Raw genomic sequence first — 18,600 nt, 5'->3', positions numbered from 1 at the left:
ATGCTTTTCATTGATACGGAATACTGAGAATACGGGTACTTATGAGGACCCATAAATAATTGTAACATCCGTGGCCATGGGGTAAGCACTTTATATTTGACATCTGAACGTTTATGTAGACGCACGGGCCAAAAAGGAGAAAGTGCAAATACCAGGTTGAAGTTCAGCCCATGTTTCAGGGCTAAACTAGGATGCAGGTCCGCGATAAACTTCAAGTCCCATAATGCTTTGCTTCAGCGCGCTGTCACACAACGTGTGTGCAGACTGTGTGCAGCAGAGCAGACACAGACAGTTGGTCTCCTCAAAGCCCCGGCAGTTAGGCAGGCAGTCGGTCCCTCGGTGCTCTGTGGCTCGTTCTGAATCGACCATGGCTTCAGCCTCGGACCCGTGCTCTTTCTCCTCTTTCACCAAGTGCGTTACGAAGCATCTGAATCTCACCTATCGTGTGGATTTTGACAGCCATGTCATCAAAGGGAAGGTTGCCCTAACCATCGAAGTCCTGGAGGATCGTTTCTCGTCTCTGGTACAGTGTGACTTATTAGCCATTAAGCTAAGGCCCATTCATTACTCTCTGTGTTCACTCTCCATCAGTGATGGTGGGGAAAGTACTCAATTTTGTTTTACTTAAGTAAAAGTATCGATAGTGATACCGCAATGTAGGAACACTCTGTTAAGTAGAAGTCCGGGTATTCAACATTTACTTGAGTAAATACAAACGTATTGGTACGAAAATGTACTTAAAGTACCAAAAGTAGAAAGTACTCATTATGCAGACTGTCCCATTTCACAAGTTTTCAAATGTATAATATGTGTGAACATCTTTTGACAATAGCAGATCTACAAGTTCACAATGAATGCCCATTGTGAGCTTAAATAGATAGATCGTCTATTTTCATATGGCTGAAATGTATATCGGCCATATGAAGTGGTTCATATATTTTTTTGTAATAATTATCAACATCTGCAAAGTAACTAGTAACTAAGGTTTTCAAATAATTGTAGTAGAGTAAAAGTACAATATTTGCCTCTGAGAGTGGAGTAAAGGTAAAAGTACAGAAAATTGGAAATACCCCATTAAAGTAAAAAATAGCTCAATGTTACTTAAGTACAGTACTTTAGTAAATGTACTAAGTTGCTTTAAACCACTGCTCTCCATATTGTCACCCATAGTGGGATATACTAGTCTAGAGTAACCTTTGTTTGGTACTGCTTGACTGCAATGTTGTCTGTTGTGTTACACAGTGTGTTTGGATAGCTTATACCTTGTACTAATGCACGAAAGGCTGATTTCCATTCATAAAACGGGGATGATAGACACTGCAAAGTGTTCCATTCATTGCCTATTAAATTAACTCATTCATATGCCAGGCAGCTATCAACGCTCAGAGTTTGCTTTCATGATTGCATTTTAATAACACAATAATTAAGCATCCATCTTCTTGGACTTTGACTAGGAGATTGTGCTGGCAGGTGAATGGACTTTAGATCTGGGCTTGACAAGGTAGTGTCTTGCTATTGGCAGTGTACCGGTGCTTAATGCTGACAGTATTCCATCCATGCTCATCACAGTGAATTGACTGTACACATGTAAAATACATATGCTGTCTAGCATAATTATGTGTTTTATAAGCATACAGCTACAAGGATATAAATAATATTTAGAAATAGGGCCTATGTATATGGCACCTTCAAGCACCTCAAGGCGTGCCCTCATGACTATAATGTACATACTTTGCTATTTTTCTTTATTATCTTTTTTTCTCTCTACTACTAACCGTAATAATTTCTTGCTATTTTGCTGCCACAATGTTGAACCTATGAATGTACTCATATAAATTGTAACAATACAAATCTTGAATCACACACAGTAAATCACTATTCTCATTTGCAGCTATCAGTTGTAACCAAATTGTTGCTCTATTTCAGTATTTGTCAATGTTTGTGTTCCTCTTCTCTTCCCCTCTACTACCGTCTTTCATGCAGACACTAGACAGCAGAGATTTGAAGATCTTAAGCGTGACAGCCAATGGACAGGAAGCCAAGTTCAACATGGGACCCAAGCACCGCTTCATGGGCTCCCCGCTGGAGATTACTATGCCCGTTGTCCTCTCCAGGTTACACTACTACTAGTGTTGATTTTGACAGCAAATTTTGGTTCAGTTTTAGTCATAGTCTTTTGAATCAAATTCAATTTAGTTTTAGTCATATTTTAGTCATCTGAAATGTTTACATTTTTGTCTAGTTTTAGTCGACTAAATATCATAAGATTATAGTCGACTAAATCTACAGTTGATTTAGTCGACTAAAATGATGGCGTCGTAATGGCTGATTGTACACTTGGTTGCATGCTGAAAATAGCAGATCTACAAGCTCGCAACGCGTCGCAGCGCGACGCGTTGCGAGCTTGTAGATCTGCTATTTTCAGAGCGCAACACCCGAGTGCAACCAAACATAGAACGACTTGTCTTTTAGTTCTACTGGATCTCTTCTCCACTCAACCCTCCCTAACATTTAGTCTAGTTTTTATTTGTTGACGAAATTGTCAATATATTTAGTCTTAGTTTTTTTGTCATCGTAGCCTAGTTTTTATTTAGTTTTTATTTAGTTTTCGTCAGTGAAAAAAGGTAGTCGACAAAAAAATGTCGTCATAGTTTTAGTCGACGAAATCAACACTGCTTGAGACACAATTAGATATCTGTTACACAGCTGAAATTAATCTGGGAACTTGTCTAATAATAGATTTGGAACTGATCCAACAAGTTCCATGAATACAATGCAAGGATGATGAAACCTGGACAGATGCAAACAGGAATGTGCATTGAATGTGTTGTGTTTCTGTGTACATTGTTAGGGGACAGCATGTAATCGTGGAGGTGAGCTATGAAACTTCTCCGAATGCAACGGCGCTGCAGTGGCTCACCCCTGAACAGACCGCTGGGAAGGAGCACCCCTACCTCTTCAGCCAATGCCAGGTAGTTTGGGGGAATGTGTCACCGCATGACAATTACCTTCTCCCTCTTTCTATTTTATCAAGCCAGTCACACAGCGACATGATGTTTTCACAGGACATTGTGTCCATATGCACTGACAAGTGGTTAAAACCGCTTGCCTTACAGTAGCTCTAATTTCTAGTTAGTAACCATTTCCTTTAATGCCTCTTCAGTTCTGCTTTTCATCTGCCGTTTTGTGTTGTAACTCTTACGCTACGCAATTGGTCTTCTTTAACTTTCATCATCTTCCTTATCCAGGCAGAGCCTGTACCTCCACATACACCACACACCTGTGTTATTAATGTGTCTAAACAAAGTGCAGTCATGAACTGATGGAATGTTTCATTGATATGAATCTTTCGTGCATCCGCCCGCCTGCTCGTCCAATAATGTATTCCCATTGGAGAGTGATGTTGTTGTATTGATTTACGCTGTATCTCTATCCAGGCTCACCACTGCAGGAGTATGGTCCCATGCCAGGACAGCCCCTCTGTGAAGCACACCTACTATGCTCAGGTGACACACACACACACACACACACACACACACACACACACACACACACACACACACACACACACACACACACACACACACACACTTTGTCAACTCTTCTCACAAAAACAAAACACAGAACTGGAGGCACTAACTTTTCTTACAGTGTTGTTAATTTGATCTGTCTACTGCATGTTTTGTGAAAGATCTGCTGTCATTGTTGTATGATGTGTGTGCGGATAGGTCTCTGTCCCCAAGGAGTTGGTGGCAGTGATGAGTGCCATGCGAGATGGACAGGAGCCTGACCCTCAGGACAACAGCCGGATCATCTACCGTTTCAGACAGCCAGTAAGTCACTCTCTTATCACCATAATTACACCCACCAGTCAATGTGATAACTGACTGGTTTTATCTTGGCAAAAGTGTTCAAAGTACAGAGGAGCTAATGAACTGCTGATAAACAAGTACCGTAGTAATATGGTTATTGAAAGTTACCAGCAGATCATTCAGTCTTCTCTAATAACCCACATAGAATAGCAATAAAATCCAAGAAGGATAACATGAACAAAATATTTGCATGGTCACAGTTTTTGCTCTCACCACTCATGCTCTAACCCAATGGTTTTAAAGTGGGGTTTGGGGACACACATGTCCTTGAGGAGTTTCCACAGTCAAATGAGGATTACCGGTAGTTTAATTGTAAAATGAAAATATGACAATACGATTCAATATCACTAGGAATCAATTTCTCATATATGTATATGACATTTATTGAACTTAATTAAAATCAAATCATATCAACACATTTCATATCAGGCTCCCTAGGAATAATTTGAAATGATGATCTAATGATATTTTGGAGTCTGTGACAGTTTGAAGTTTGAAAGTTTGAAACGCCTAATCTATGATTTGTCCCAGGTGCCCATGCCCTCTTATCTCATTGCCATTGTGGTGGGAGTTCTGGAGAGCAGGTAAAAATACACATGACACCTTTTTGTATTGATCTCAGTATGATGTAAAAGTCACCGCTCAATCAGCTGCGTCTAAATAACCAAAGAGTGCTTTTTCATCTGTTCAATTACCAGAGAGATTGGGCCGAGGTCTCGTGTGTGGTCCGAGAAGGAGTATGTAGACAAGGCGGCTTTTGAGTTCTCTGAGGTGAGTTTCTCTCTGCTGGTAACAATCGTGATATACTTCATCTAGTTCATTGGGATACACAGGATATGCCTGCTCCTTCATGTGCGTGTATGTATTGCTCTCAGACGGAGACCATGTTGAAGACAGCTGAGGACCTGGCAGGACCATATGTATGGGGCCAGTATGACATCCTTGTGCTGCCACCCTCTTTCCCTTATGGGGGTATGGAGAACCCTTGCCTCACCTTCGCCACCCCCACCCTGCTGGTAAGGAATGTGTGTGTGCGCACACACACACACACACACACACACACACATAGACACAGACACGCACACACTTTGTCAAAACAGCAACCAATGCCTAAATAGCCACAACCTCCATTCTGTTGTTGCCGGTCGTTATTTATTATTTATAATGTATTATTATACATTGTTATCTCCATATCTTGCAGGCAGGAGACAGGTCCTTGTCAAACGTGAGTGAACAACTTTCCAATGTTAACCCAGGTACTGTAAACGTATACATGTATGTTGATGTAGCTGTGTTGAGCTATGTGTTCTACATCTTGGCAGGTCATTGCACATGAGATCTCCCACAGCTGGACTGGTAACCTGGTAACAAACAAGACCTGGGAACACTTCTGGTAAGCCATAGTGACTACTGGTACAGCGTTTCTGTGAAATAGTTTTGACCTCTGTGTGACCTCTTTTTTTACATGTTGATTACAGGTTGAACGAGGGACACACAGTCTATTTGGAGAGGATGATTGGGAGGAGTATGGAGAGTGAGCAATTCAGACAATTTAAAGCCATGGGAGGCTGGAAAGAGCTGCAGGAATCAGTGAGAACACACACACACACAGACACACACAGACACACACACACACACACACACACACACACACACACACACACACACACACACACTTTTGATTTTTGAGGAAACCAGTGAATTCCATAATATTACAGTAAGGTATGCAAATCAACCACAAAGACTTTAGTGGACTTTACTGCATTCTTGTAATGGTGAACGTTTTTGTTACTGCATTTTAATGCATTTTATACCTTGAATAGCCTTCTTAACCGTGAAGTGATGTTTAGCCAATATTGACTGATTGGAAAGTGTGTTAACGGCTATGGAGCCAATGTAAACAAACATGAATGATGGCCATATGTGTTGACTGTTGATGGTGGTATGGTTCATTGTTATCTACAGTATCTGCGATTGTTTTTGTCTCTGTCCGTTTCCAACCTGCTGACTTGTCTTCCCTCTATCTCCCAGGTTAATACCTTCGGGGCCAACAACCCCCTGACCAATCTGGTACCTAGCCTACATGAAGTGGACCCTGACGATGCCTTTTCTTCCGTGCCCTACGAGAAGGGCTTTGCTCTGCTCTACCATCTAGAAGAGCTCATGGGTGGCCCAGGTGACAATATTTATTCATCTTAACAGTACACCAGTTACCTCCACAAAACATATCATTCTGAACAAAGCCGTAACAAGCAAATAGTAAACTTCTGTAAAGATCGGTTTAACTGTCCTCCACCCAGTAACATCGCCTAGGCACATGCACACGTAGGAGCCAACCAGTGTCGTAAATATGAAAAATATGAGAATCTTCTTCAGAGCACTCTGGTTTTGACATCTCGGAGCACTCTGATATCAATTAATTTACAAATGGTCAGAGTAAATACTCAATAGCTAACGTTGCCATTTTCACCTTTGAAATTCATTCAAATGAACGTCTCGCAAGCCAAATTGTTGCCTCCCACAATTTTCAAATGCTTCTGTCCTACAGTCTGGAGCACGGAAGCTCTGGAAATTATCCGAGGGTAAAGCGGATGCCCCGCCTCACCCCACTTCCGTTTCGTGTTTGCAGTCGTGTAATTTGTCCTAAGTCGAAGCATGTGTGAATATGTTTTCTTATGTGTTTTGTAACACGCGCTTGTTGAATAATACCGTCGAGATTACCAAACAAGCCTCAACCATTGCATTTTGACTTCCTGCTGTCACAATACAGCTCGAATAACCCGGCTTTTAAATTGTGTGGTCTGAATGTTCCTAGAGCACAGCGCTCTGAATTTTAGAACGGCAATGCTCGGAGCTAGGTCGTTTTATTTTCCCCTCCTGATAAGTCCGGTTTTAACAAGAAACGGGGGTACTGGTGTGCTCAACTCAAAAGTCTTAAGTGTAGGATGTTGTGCTGACCCAGAAAGCTTAAACATAGCAAATTAACTTTTCAGCACAGCAGAAGGAAACAGCCTTCTGCTTTTTCGTCTGGGACATATGTGGGTGGGGAGTCTGGTTTTAGGACATTGCTATGCACGTCACACCAGAAAGTGTCAACTTGCTAGGTTCCATAGAGTACAGAAGTCCTGACGTCACTCGTTCATCCCTAGGTTCGTAAAATTATTTCTCTATGGAGAATAACATTGGGTCATCATAGAATCGTCTCATATAAGAATTGTGGTCCAAAAATAAACAAACTGTCTTGGCGATATTGTCAGGGAGGAGGTTCTGTATTGTTTATGATAGTCAGTCACTTATATTTGATAGTCTGTTTCTGGCGAAAATGTAACTAATTCGGCGGAAGTAACATTAGCGCTTTCTCACCGTCAGTTGATGCTTCATATCCATAAGAGTAAAACCGCCAGGGTCATTTGTTTATTTTTGGAACACAGTTCTTATTTGACGCGATAATAAATACGTCTATGGGGATTCAGAATGGGGTTGGAAAACCGCGAACCAGGTAGACAAACCTAGGATGTGTAAATTACGTCAGACTTCGGTGCTCTATTGATAGGCTTTTTAACAGGTTAATCAGTCAAAAGAGTTTAAAACAACACGCACACCAAACTAATTTCTCACTTTAACTAGTATATAAAATATGTGCACATTTGCTTGAATGGCTCTAGATTCTTCTCTGGTTTCTACATTTTCTACTGTCCTCTTGTAATGATTATTTCTTCTAAATATAACTTTTATTCATTTAGTTGATTTTGCATTTATGTGTATGGGGGGTTGGGGTTGGAGGGTACATTACTTAGGGCACCTGCCTCCCCAAAAATCTGTGCACGGCCCTGGTGCTGCAACTCTGTTACCTCAGGTGGGGAACACTTAATGCCTTATCTAGATGGTATGAATAAATAAGCAAAGCTTCATGTTACTATGTGTGCTTTTGTAATGTGACTGTATGATTGACCGTTCCAGAGGTGTTCATGGGTTTTGTCAAGTCCTACATCCAGATGTTTGCCTACAGCAGTGTCACCACAGAGGAATGGAAAAACTACCTTTTTACCTACTTCAAAGACAAGGTAACATGACTGGTGTTACACTTGGTGTACACAGTAAAAGGCCTCTGTGTTCATTTATCCATTTGGAGAAATTTGATTGTAGAAAAGTTAAACTGGGTTTCTAACCTGCATGTTGTCCACTGCAGGTTGACATCCTCAACAAGGTGGACTGGAATGCTTGGATGGACACTCCTGGGATGCCCCCTGTCCAACCACAGTGAGTAAACTACAGAACAAGTACTGTAGGTTTCTGATTTACCCTTCATTCTTGTGTTAGTGCTGCTGATATAGTTTTTTTTTTATGTGCAACTTTTATTTCCTGTTCCAGATATGACACAACATTAGCTGATGCCTGCATTGCACTGTGTCAGAGATGGGTGCAGGTAATTATTGTTCCATTGCCTGCAGCGATGCGTTGTGAGCTTGTAGATGTTTTTTTTTTCATTGTGTGACACAGGCATGCAACTAAGTGTAAATTAGGCTTTAATTGTACAACCTTCCTTTGTCCTTACCTAAATTTGTTCTCCTTCTCTCCCTTCAGGCCAAAGAGGGAGACCTTGGGAGTTTCAAAGAAGCAGACCTGAAGACTTTCTCTTCCCACCAGCTCATTGAGTTCCTGTCCCTCCTTCTTCAAGAGGCAAGTCACACGTCACTCTCCTGCTCGCCATAATAGCTATTCACGTGCAGAGGCATGCCTATGTCCCTGGAATGCTCAAATAAGTTGTTGGGAAATGTTTAATTCTCTGATTATGGCTGTTGCTCCAGGCGCCTCTCCCACTGAGCCATGTGCAGAAGATGCAGGAGGTGTACAATCTCAACACCTATATGAACGCAGAGATCCGTGCCAGGTGAGAACCCCAGAGTCAGTTTTATTGTCACTTTCATTATACACACTCTGCATACGTGCGAGCAAAATACAGTTTTCCGCAACTCATGGTGCTCGTCACATTTAAAAACAACAGACACATTAAAAAGATGCGAGGGCATTAAAAACATTTAAAAAGGAGAGAGAAAGCAGCAGTAAAATAAGGAAAAACAACATTGGTAAAATAAAATTATATAAACGTGTTAATGCATTCAAAGTGCAATATACTGTAGGTACTATTCAAAAAGGGCTGGTTCTGGTTTTGGGGGCAGTATATGGCGAGTTCAAATTCACTTTTATTGTCACTGTGAGTGTGTTCAGGGTTCTAATGGTTTGGGAGAAGAAACTGTTGGACAGCCTGCTAGTGCTTGCCCGGTTGCTCTTGAATCTCCTACCAGATTGTAGGAGTGCGAAGAGATGGTGGGAGGGCTCAGTCATTATGTTTGTGGCCACCTGTGATATTTTCTGCTGCTCTCACTATCCTCTATCTGACTTGCGGTCAGCAGCTGTAGTTTTCCGTACCAGACAGTGATGCAGTTCGCCATTGGTTCAATAAATGGTTCCTCTATAGAATGTTGTCATGATAGACTCTATCGTGACACGTTTACATTGCCTGCGGAGACTGAAACAAGTGAATTCCCCTTCCTCTATCTGATAGAGGAAGGGGAATTCACTTTTTTCAGTCTCCGCAGGAAATGTAAACGTTTCTGGGCTTTCTTGGTGAGAGCTGAGGTGTTAATCACTTAAATGTTTCTAGTGTGGGTGTGAGTAATCATTTGACCAAATCCATACAATCTTCAGTTTTAATAAATTGATCAATGGGATCATACATAAGACGGTAATAATAGTAAATAAATCTTACTGCACACAATTACCCATGTTTGACATGCATCGTAGGTCATGTTTTGATATAGAAATTACAAATCTATGATATGCACTGTAGTCCAGTGATTGTCGCAGCCGAGGTACATCTTTCCTGTGTGTCTGTGTCTTTTACTACTTTGTCAATATTGTTTTGTCGAAAACAAAATGTATAAACATCTTGAAATGTAACAAAAGTTTTTACGTTTAGTTTTATTGGTTTTTGCCTTTCTTGAAAAATAGTTAGTGTTAAATAGGAGATAGCCTACACTTTAATTTAAGTTCTTAATAAGATCATCTTATCATAGTAGACTTCACGTTTCTTGAATGAGTATGGATGTGCCCTACCCATTGCTGCTTTGGTAATTAACATTCCCCACTTATTCTGTAGTGTTGCTTTTTGTCCTCGCATGTAGTGTTATTTTGCCGATTTCCTGAAAGATTAATATTTGATGCATTTGAATGGAACCCCCAACTACTGACTCTCTCCAGGTGGCTGCGACTGTGTGTAAAGTCCAAATGGGAGGATATGGTTCCAATGGCACTGAAGATGGCAACAGATCAGGGGAGGATGAAGTTCACACGTCCTCTCTTCAGGTTTGCTACCATTATCCTGTGTCGGAAACGATCTGCAGATGTGTCAAATGTGATATGTTACACTGTTAAATGGATATTTCACTTTCAAAAACATTTTTGGTCATTTTATCGTCTACTAAGGCTTTTGTGAGCACCCAAGACAGTTTTTAAGCTTTGCTTGATTCAGTATTTAGATATTTGATATTCATTTTATCAGACACGCCCCCTTACTATACAACCCCATTATAACTTCAAACTCTATTTTTAACATGTTATATTCATAGAACACACCCGTCCTTTGTTTTGCTGACTCATCCTGCCCTCCTAATACGTGAGGGGGGCGTGTTTTTCGATTCCTTTTTTCATTTTTTATGAATTTTGTATACATTTTTTAATTGTATCAATTTTTTTTCATTTTCCCAAAAATATATTAATGAATGGAAAAAGTAATTGAAAAAACACAGTCTCCTCACGTATTAGAAGGACAATCTCAGTCACCAGAACCAAGAACGGGTGTTTCCGATTAATCTAACATGGTCAAAATGGAGTTTGAAGTTACAATGGGTTTGCATAGGAAGGGGGCGTGTCTGATAAAATGTATATCAAATCTCTAAATACTGAATCAAGCGACTTAAAAACTGTCTGGGGTGTTCCCAGAAGCCTGAGTAGATGATAAAATTACCCACATTTTTTTAAAAGTGAAATATCCCTTTAAATGCCATGTTGAATTCTATCCTCTGAAGCTCTTTCTTGTGTTTGCTTTTTCCTCTGTTCTTTCACAGAGAGGTGTATAACTTTGACAAGTACCGTGAGGAGGCTGTGCGTGTTTTCTTGGCTCACCGTGCAGCCATGCACTATGTGACAGCGGGTCTGGTAGCCAAAGACCTGAAGGTGGATTCCAACACGAGCAGCACTGCATTCTAAAGCAGCTTCGTATTCTTATCAGTGTTATTACTGAATACACCTAGCAGCACCTACTGAATACACCTCTGTATTAGCATCAACCAATCAAATGCACTTAGTCGTTTCTCACTCTATACAGTCTAACCTTCTTGGCTTTGCAAGGGAATGTATGTAGAATGTATGTTTTGTTTGTGTGAGTGATTGATAACATATGGTGTATGTAAGAATGCGTCTCAGGGCAGAGAAGACACTTTTGTATTGCTATGGTGCTGATAACCTCTGACCCAAATATATTAATAAAAACACTTCCAGCAAAGTGGCTAGGATGAATCATTAAAAGCAAAAAAATGCCACACCAAATCAGCGGTGGTCTCTTCATGTTGTAGTTTAGTAATGAATGGCTCAAGCTGCTGTCAGAGCCCCTTTTATGCCAGGTGAGTACAGGTGATGGCCCAGACCCCCACCCCTGGCACTCCTGATACCCCATGAAGACATAGGCCACATTTGCATCACTATATAGGCGAGGGTCGCTCTGCTGAATGGATACGGTGGTGATTAGCTGCCTGCCCGCGTGAATGGATGAGGAGGCGGGCTAATGGTCTGACGTCTGGATTTGTTTTACTGCCTGTTTTTCAGTCAGTCTTTTACTTCATTTTCTAGCGGAGGTGAGATTTTAGTTCCTGCCTCTATGGTGGGTACGCAACTGATAGCGTCACAATCATTTTCAACCACTTATATTTGGCTACTAAAAAATAGCAGATCTACAAGCTCATAGCGCGGCACCAAGTGCCGCGCTATGAGCTTGTAGCTTGAAAAACCTTGAAAATGTGTGCATATCTTTGAAATATATATACATTTTTAAATCAAATCTTTGCTCCTGGCACAAAAAAAAATCAGATGGGGGTCCGCGGCCAAATGTATATCAATTTAGGGGTCCTTGACATGAAAAAGGTTGAAAACCACTGTTCTAACTGGCAGTGGTTCACAAACCTTTTAGCTCAAGAGTTTTGAGGCTTGGGTCCCGGCTCCCGAGGAGACATCAAATATCTCTTTTGGGTCTTGAGTCCCAAGACTCATGACCGAAAAGAGTCTTGAGTCAAGACAGAGGCTCCCGCGGAGACATCGAATTTCTCTTTTGGGCCTTGAGAGCCTTGAGTCCCAAGACTCAAGGCCCAAAAGAGAAATTCGATGTCTCCGCAGGAGCCTCTGTCGAGAGAGAGAGAGAGAGCAAAATTACCGACACTACTACCGAAACGAAAAAAAATGTTTCCCCCAAAAAACTGTTAGGAGTACGTTTCCGGCAATGGTAGCACTTTACAATAATGACCCGTTATAAAGCATTTATAAACGTTTATAAGTAGTTTGTAGACTATTAACAAATCATTAACAACCTGTTTGTTGACATCCGTAAATGATTACTAAAACCTTTATAACTACAGTTACAAATCATTTGTAAAGTATTAGTAAGTAGTGAACTATTCATGAATAAGCCATTTATATACATCTGTAAAAGATTATTAAATCATTTGTAACGACCCATTCTAAAGCATTTATAAACGTTTATAAGCAGTTTGTAGACTATTAACAAATCATTAACAACCTGTTTATTGACATTCGTAAATGATTACTAAAACCTTTATAACTACAGTTACAAATCATCTATAAAGGTATTAGTAACTATTCATGAATAAGCCATGTATAATACATCTGTAAATGATTATTAAATCATTTGTAACTGATGTTACATAATATATACAAGCTATTGGTAGCTTGTTCATGTTTAACATATGCTTTGTTAAACATTCCTAAAGTATCTATAAATCCTTAGTACATGTTATTATGTGCCCTATAGTAAAGTGAAGACAGTTCATCATTTACAACTGTCTGTTAATGTGTTTGTTCATGTTTAACATGCTTTGTAAAACATTCCTAAAATATCTATAAATCCTTTGTACATGTTATTATGTGCCCTACAGTAAAGTGAAGACAGTTCATCATTTATGACTGTCTGTTAATGTGGACTTTCTCCTTACCTGTTGCAAACTACCTGGCTTTCATGAATGCAGACACCAAACAATTACTAGAATTATCATTCATGTTAAGCAAATGATGCGTAAGACATTCGTAAAGAGTATGTAAACCATTTGTGGTGTTAGGGACCAAAAAAGTCACTACAAAGTACTACCAATCAACTCTAAATTGCCTGAAACGTACTCCTAACAGGTTTTTGGGGGGACGATTTTGGCCTCCACACTTAGTGATTATTTCGGATTTAACTTTCGTTTCGGTGGTGACCAACTTTCGTTTCGGTAGTTTGATTACAAAATGTAAGTTGTGTAAAAAATAATCTGACTATGCTAAGTTGTTATTTGTTTGTTTAAGTCAGGCTATACTCTACTCAGATTCATAAGTTTACAAAATGTACTAAAGTACAGTGAACGTCTGTCTTCATCACTGAAAATAACGTACATGTAAACTGATGTCATGTGCAGTTGGGGTGAAGAAACACAACCATTTCACTCCTAATAATACCTATTTGATTTGACATCCTGACTTGCTGCTGTAGCTGAGGCTTGAACCTGTTACCTGCGGCTCACTAGTCAGTGACTCTATCCATTCACCTACAGCTGTTTCCTTGGAATCTGTGGTTCTGAAACGTTTTGTTGTCAACCCCCCAAATTGACATGTATTTGGGCAGTGGACCCCAATGTGAAAAGATGTAGTGTCAGGGCTCCCCATGAAAAAGATTTATATTTATGCTGTAACACATTTTTTTAAAGTTATTTGTCTTGTTTGTTGTTCAAGTCAAAGCACCAGGAAGGCTGTACTTGTCAGCCATCTGTTAGCTCAATGGGTTGAGACGCAGTATTCATGATCCAGAGGCCATGAGTTCAAATCCCATTGATGTCTTTCCTATGATTCTTTCCTTTGCAGACTGGCTTCCAGAAGATCAACTGAAAACTACCAGAAAGGCTTTATTTGTCATCCAACTGTTAGCTCAATGGGTTGAGACGCAGTATACATGATCCAGAGGCCATGAGTTCAAATCCCATTGATGTCTTTCCTATGATTCTTTCCTTTGCAGACTGGCTTCCAGAAGATCAACTGAAAACTACCAGGAAGGCTGTACTTGTCAGCCATCTGTTAGCTCAATGGGTTGAGACGCAGTATTCATGATCCAGAGGCCATGAGTTCAAATCCCATTGATGTCTTTCCTATGATTCTTTCCTTTGCAGACTGGCTTCCAGAAGATCAAATGAAGACTACCAGGAAGGCTGCACTTGTCAGCCATCTGTTAGCTCAATGGGTTGAGACGCAGTATTCATGATCCAGAGGCCATGAGTTCAAATCCCATTGATATCAGTCAATTTATCCGTTGCCCCAAGTTACCTGGGACACTTGACTCGAGTGGGAATCGAACCCACTCAAGTCAAGTCAAGTCATGTTGTTGGACAGACGCTCTACCAGTCGAGCTATGCTGTTGGCTAAGAGTTACAGGTTTCCTGGTGGTTTTAACTTGTTTTCTAGAAGTTAGTCTGCAAAGGGAAGCATCACTAAGGATATCAGTCAATTTATCCGTTGCTCCAAGATACGAGGGACACTTGACTCGAGTGGGAATCGAACCCACTCAAGTCAAGTCAAGTCATGTTATTGGACAGACGCTCTACCAGTTGAGCTATGCTATAACTGAGAGTTACAGGTTTCCTGGTGGTTTTAACTTGTTTTTCTAGAAGTTAGTCTGCAAAGGGAAGCATCACTAAGGATATCAGTCAATTTATCCGTTGCCCCAAGTTACCGGGGACACTTGACTCGAGTGGGAATCGAACCCACTCAAGTCAAGTCATGTTATTGGACAGACGCTCTACCAGTTGAGCTAAGCTGTTGGCTGAGAGTTACAGGTTTCCTGGTGGTTTTAACTTGTTTTTCTAGAAGTTAGTCTGCAAAGGAAAGCATCACAGTAAAGACACCAGTGGGATTTGAACTCATGGCCTCTGGATCATGTATACTGCGTCTCAACCCATTGAGCTAACAGATGGCTGACAAGTACAGCCTTCCTGGTAGTTTTCAGTTGATCTTCTGGAAGCCAGTCTGCAAAGGAAAGAATCATAGGAAAGACATCAATGGGATTTGAACTCATGGCCTCTGGATCATGAATACTGCGTCTCAACCCATTGAGCTAACAGATGGCTGACAAGTACAGCCTTCCTGGTAGTTTTCAGTTGATCTTCTGGAAGCCAGTCTGCAAAGGAAATAATCATAGGAAAGACATCAATGGGATTTGAACTCATGGCCTCTGGATCATGAATACTGCGTCTCAACCCATTGAGCTAACAGATGGCTGACAAGTACAGCCTTCCTGGTAGTTTTCAGTTGATCTTCTGGAAGCCAGTCTGCAAAGGAAAGAACCATAGGAAAGACATCAATGGGATTTGAACTCATGGCCTCTGGATCATGTATACTGCGTCTCAACCCATTGAGCTAACAGTTGGATGACAAATATAGCCTTTCTGGTAGTTTTCAGTTGATCTTCTGGAAGCCAGTCTGCAAAGGAAAGAATCATAGGAAAGACATCAATGGGATTTGAACTCATGGCCTCTGGATCATGAATACTGCGTCTCAACCCATTGAGCTAACAGATGGCTGACAAGTACAGCCTTCCTTGTGCTTTGACTTGAACAACAAACAAGACAAATAACTTTAAAAAAAATGTGTTACAGCATAAATATAAATCTTTTTCATGGGGGGCCCTGACACTACATCTTTTCACATTGGGGTCCACTGCCCAAATACATGTCAATTTGGGGGGTTGACAACAAAACGTTTCAGAACCACAGATTCCAAGGAAACAGCTGTAGGTGAATGGATAGAGTCACTGACTAGTGAGCCGCAGGTAACAGGTTCAAGCCTCAGCTACAGCAGCAAGTCAGGATGTCAAATCAAATAGGTATTATTAGGAGTGAAATGGTTGTGTTTCTTCACCCCAACTGCACATGACATCAGTTTACATGTACGTTATTTTCAGTGATGAAGACAGACGTTCACTGTACTTTAGTACATTTTGTAAACTTATGACTCTGAGTAGAGTATAGCCTGACTTAAACAAACAAATAACAACTTAGTATAGTCAGATTATTTTTTACACAACTTACATTTTGTAATCAAACTACCGAAATGAAAGTTGGTCACCACCGAAACGAAAGTTAAATCCGAAATAATCACTAAGTGTGGAGGCCAAAATCGTCCCCCCAAAAACCTGTTAGGAGTACGTTTCAGGCAATTTAGAGTTGATTGGTAGTACTTTGTAGTGACTTGTTTGGTCCCTAACACCACAAATGGTTTACATACTCTTTACGAATGTCTTACGCATCATTTGCTTAACATGAATGATAATTCTAGTAATTGTTTGGTGTCTGCATTCATGAAAGCCAGGTAGTTTGCAACAGGTAAGGAGAAAGTCCACATTAACAGACAGTCATAAATGATGAACTGTCTTCACTTTACTGTAGGGCACATAATAACATGTACAAAGGATTTATAGATATTTTAGGAATGTTTTACAAAGCATGTTAAACATGAACAAACACATTAACAGACAGTTGTAAATGATGAACTGTCTTCACTTTACTATAGGGCACATAATAACATGTACTAAGGATTTATAGATACTTTAGGAATGTTTAACAAAGCATATGTTAAACATGAACAAGCTACCAATAGCTTGTATATATTATGTAACATCAGTTACAAATGATTTAATAATCATTTACAGATGTATTATACATGGCTTATTCATGAATAGTTACTAATACCTTTATAGATGATTTGTAACCGTAGTTATAAAGGTTTTAGTAATCATTTACGAATGTCAATAAACAGGTTGTTAATGATTTGTTAATAGTCTACAAACTGCTTATAAACGTTTATAAATGCTTTAGAATGGGTCGTTACAAATGATTTAATAATCTTTTACAGATGTATATAAATGGCTTATTCATGAATAGTTCACTACTTACTAATACTTTACAAATGATTTGTAACTGTAGTTATAAAGGTTTTAGTAATCATTTACGAATGTCAACAAACAGGTTGTTAATGATTTGTTAATAGTCTACAAACTACTTATAAACGTTTATAAATGCTTTATAACGGGTCATTATTGTAAAGTGCTACCTAAAGGGGATTGGTAGTGACTTTTTTTTTGGTCCCTAACATTCATCGAGCTCTGGACTTAGTAATTTTTTTCCCGTTTCGGTAGTGACACTACCGAAACGAAAAAAAAAATGTTCCCCCAAAAACCTGTTAGGAGTACGTTTCAGGCAATTTAAAGTTGATTGGTAGTGACTGTTTTTTTGGTCCCTAACATTCATCGAGCTCTGGACTTAGTAATTTTTTTTCCGTTTCGGTAGTGACACAATGGTGTCACTACCGAAACGAAAAAAAAAATGTTCCCCCAAAAACCTGTTAGGAGTACGTTTCAGGCAATTTAAAGTTGATTGGTAGTGACTTTTTTTTTGGTCCCTAACATTCATCGAGCTCTGGACTTAGTCATTTTTTTCCCGTTTCGGTAGTGACACTACCGAAACGAAAAAAAAAAATGTTCCCCCAAAAACCTGTTAGGAGTACGTTTCAGGCAATTTAAAGTTGATTGGTAGTGACTTTTTTTTTGGTCCCTAACATTCATCGAGCTCTGGACTTAGTAATTTTTTTTCCGTTTCGGTAGTGACACTACCGAAACGAAAAAAAAATTGTTCCCCCAAAAACCTGTTAGGAGTACGTTTCAGGCAATTTAAAGTTGATTGGTAGTGACTTTTTTTTGGGTCCCTAACATTCATCGAGCTCTGGACTTAGTATTTTTTTTTCCGTTTCGGTAGTGACACAATGGTGTCACTACCGAAACGAAAAAAAAATAGTTCCCCAAAAACCTGTTAGGAGTACGTTTCAGGCAATTTAAAGTTGATTGGTAGTGACTTTTTTTTTGGTCCCTAACATTCATCGAGCTCTGGACCTAGTAATTTTTTTTCCGTTTCGGTAGTGACACTACCGAAACGAAAAAAAAAAACGTTCCCCTCAAAAACCTGTTAGGAGTACGTTTCAGGCAATGTAGAGTTGATTGGTAGTACTTTGCAGTGACTTTTTTTGGTCCCTAACATTCATCGAGCTCTGGACTTGGTAAATTGTTTTTTTCACCATTGTGTCACTACCGAAACGAAAGTTTGTCCCTACCGAAACGAAAGTTAAATCCGAAAAAATCACTAAGTGTGGAGGCCAAAATCGTCCCCCTAAAAACCTCTTAGGAGTACGTTTCAGGCAATTTAGAGTTGATTGGTAGTACTTTGTAGTGACTTTTTTTTTTGGTCCCTAACATTCATCGAGCTCTGGACTTGGTAAATTGTTTTTTTTCACCATTGTGTCACTACCGAAACAAAAGTTTGTCACTACCGAAACGAAAGTTAAATCCGAAAAAATCACTAAGTGTGGA

The 18,600-nt window shown here is 39.9% G+C and overlaps 1 protein-coding gene across 1 annotated transcript; it reads left to right on the top strand.

Moving 5' to 3' along the window:
• The first annotated feature begins 284 nt into the window (after window positions 1–284).
• LOC311039720 (leukotriene A-4 hydrolase-like) lies at window positions 285–11,436 on the top strand. The gene is made up of 19 exons (XM_084049674.1): window positions 285–523; window positions 1,984–2,114; window positions 2,852–2,972; window positions 3,438–3,506; window positions 3,729–3,833; window positions 4,404–4,456; window positions 4,571–4,643; window positions 4,748–4,888; window positions 5,074–5,097; window positions 5,195–5,265; window positions 5,351–5,462; window positions 5,904–6,048; window positions 7,833–7,936; window positions 8,062–8,132; window positions 8,244–8,298; window positions 8,457–8,552; window positions 8,681–8,763; window positions 10,134–10,238; window positions 11,000–11,436. The coding sequence occupies exons 1-19, from the start codon at window positions 368–370 to the stop codon at window positions 11,139–11,141; spliced, it is 1,857 nt and encodes a 618-aa protein (XP_083905800.1). The 5' UTR covers window positions 285–367; the 3' UTR covers window positions 11,142–11,436.
• The last annotated feature ends 7,164 nt before the right edge of the window (window positions 11,437–18,600 follow it).

This window comes from Gymnoscopelus microlampas (genome assembly GCF_963454915.1).
Source record: "Gymnoscopelus microlampas genome assembly, chromosome: 23".
Classification (NCBI taxonomy): Eukaryota; Metazoa; Chordata; class Actinopteri; order Myctophiformes; family Myctophidae; genus Gymnoscopelus; species Gymnoscopelus microlampas.
Note: the sequence above shows the minus strand (reverse complement) of the source record. Positions and strands in the feature narration are given on the sequence as shown.

Coding starts and splice junctions, on each gene's coding strand:
- LOC311039720 (XM_084049674.1), top strand. CDS start 368: ATGGCTTCAGCCTCGGACCCGTGCTCTTTCTCCTCTTTCACCAAGTGC. Junction 7,937..8,061: donor TTACCTACTTCAAAGACAAG/GTAACATGACTG, acceptor TGTCCACTGCAG/GTTGACATCCTCAACAAGGT. Junction 8,299..8,456: donor TGTGTCAGAGATGGGTGCAG/GTAATTATTGTT, acceptor CTCTCCCTTCAG/GCCAAAGAGGGAGACCTTGG.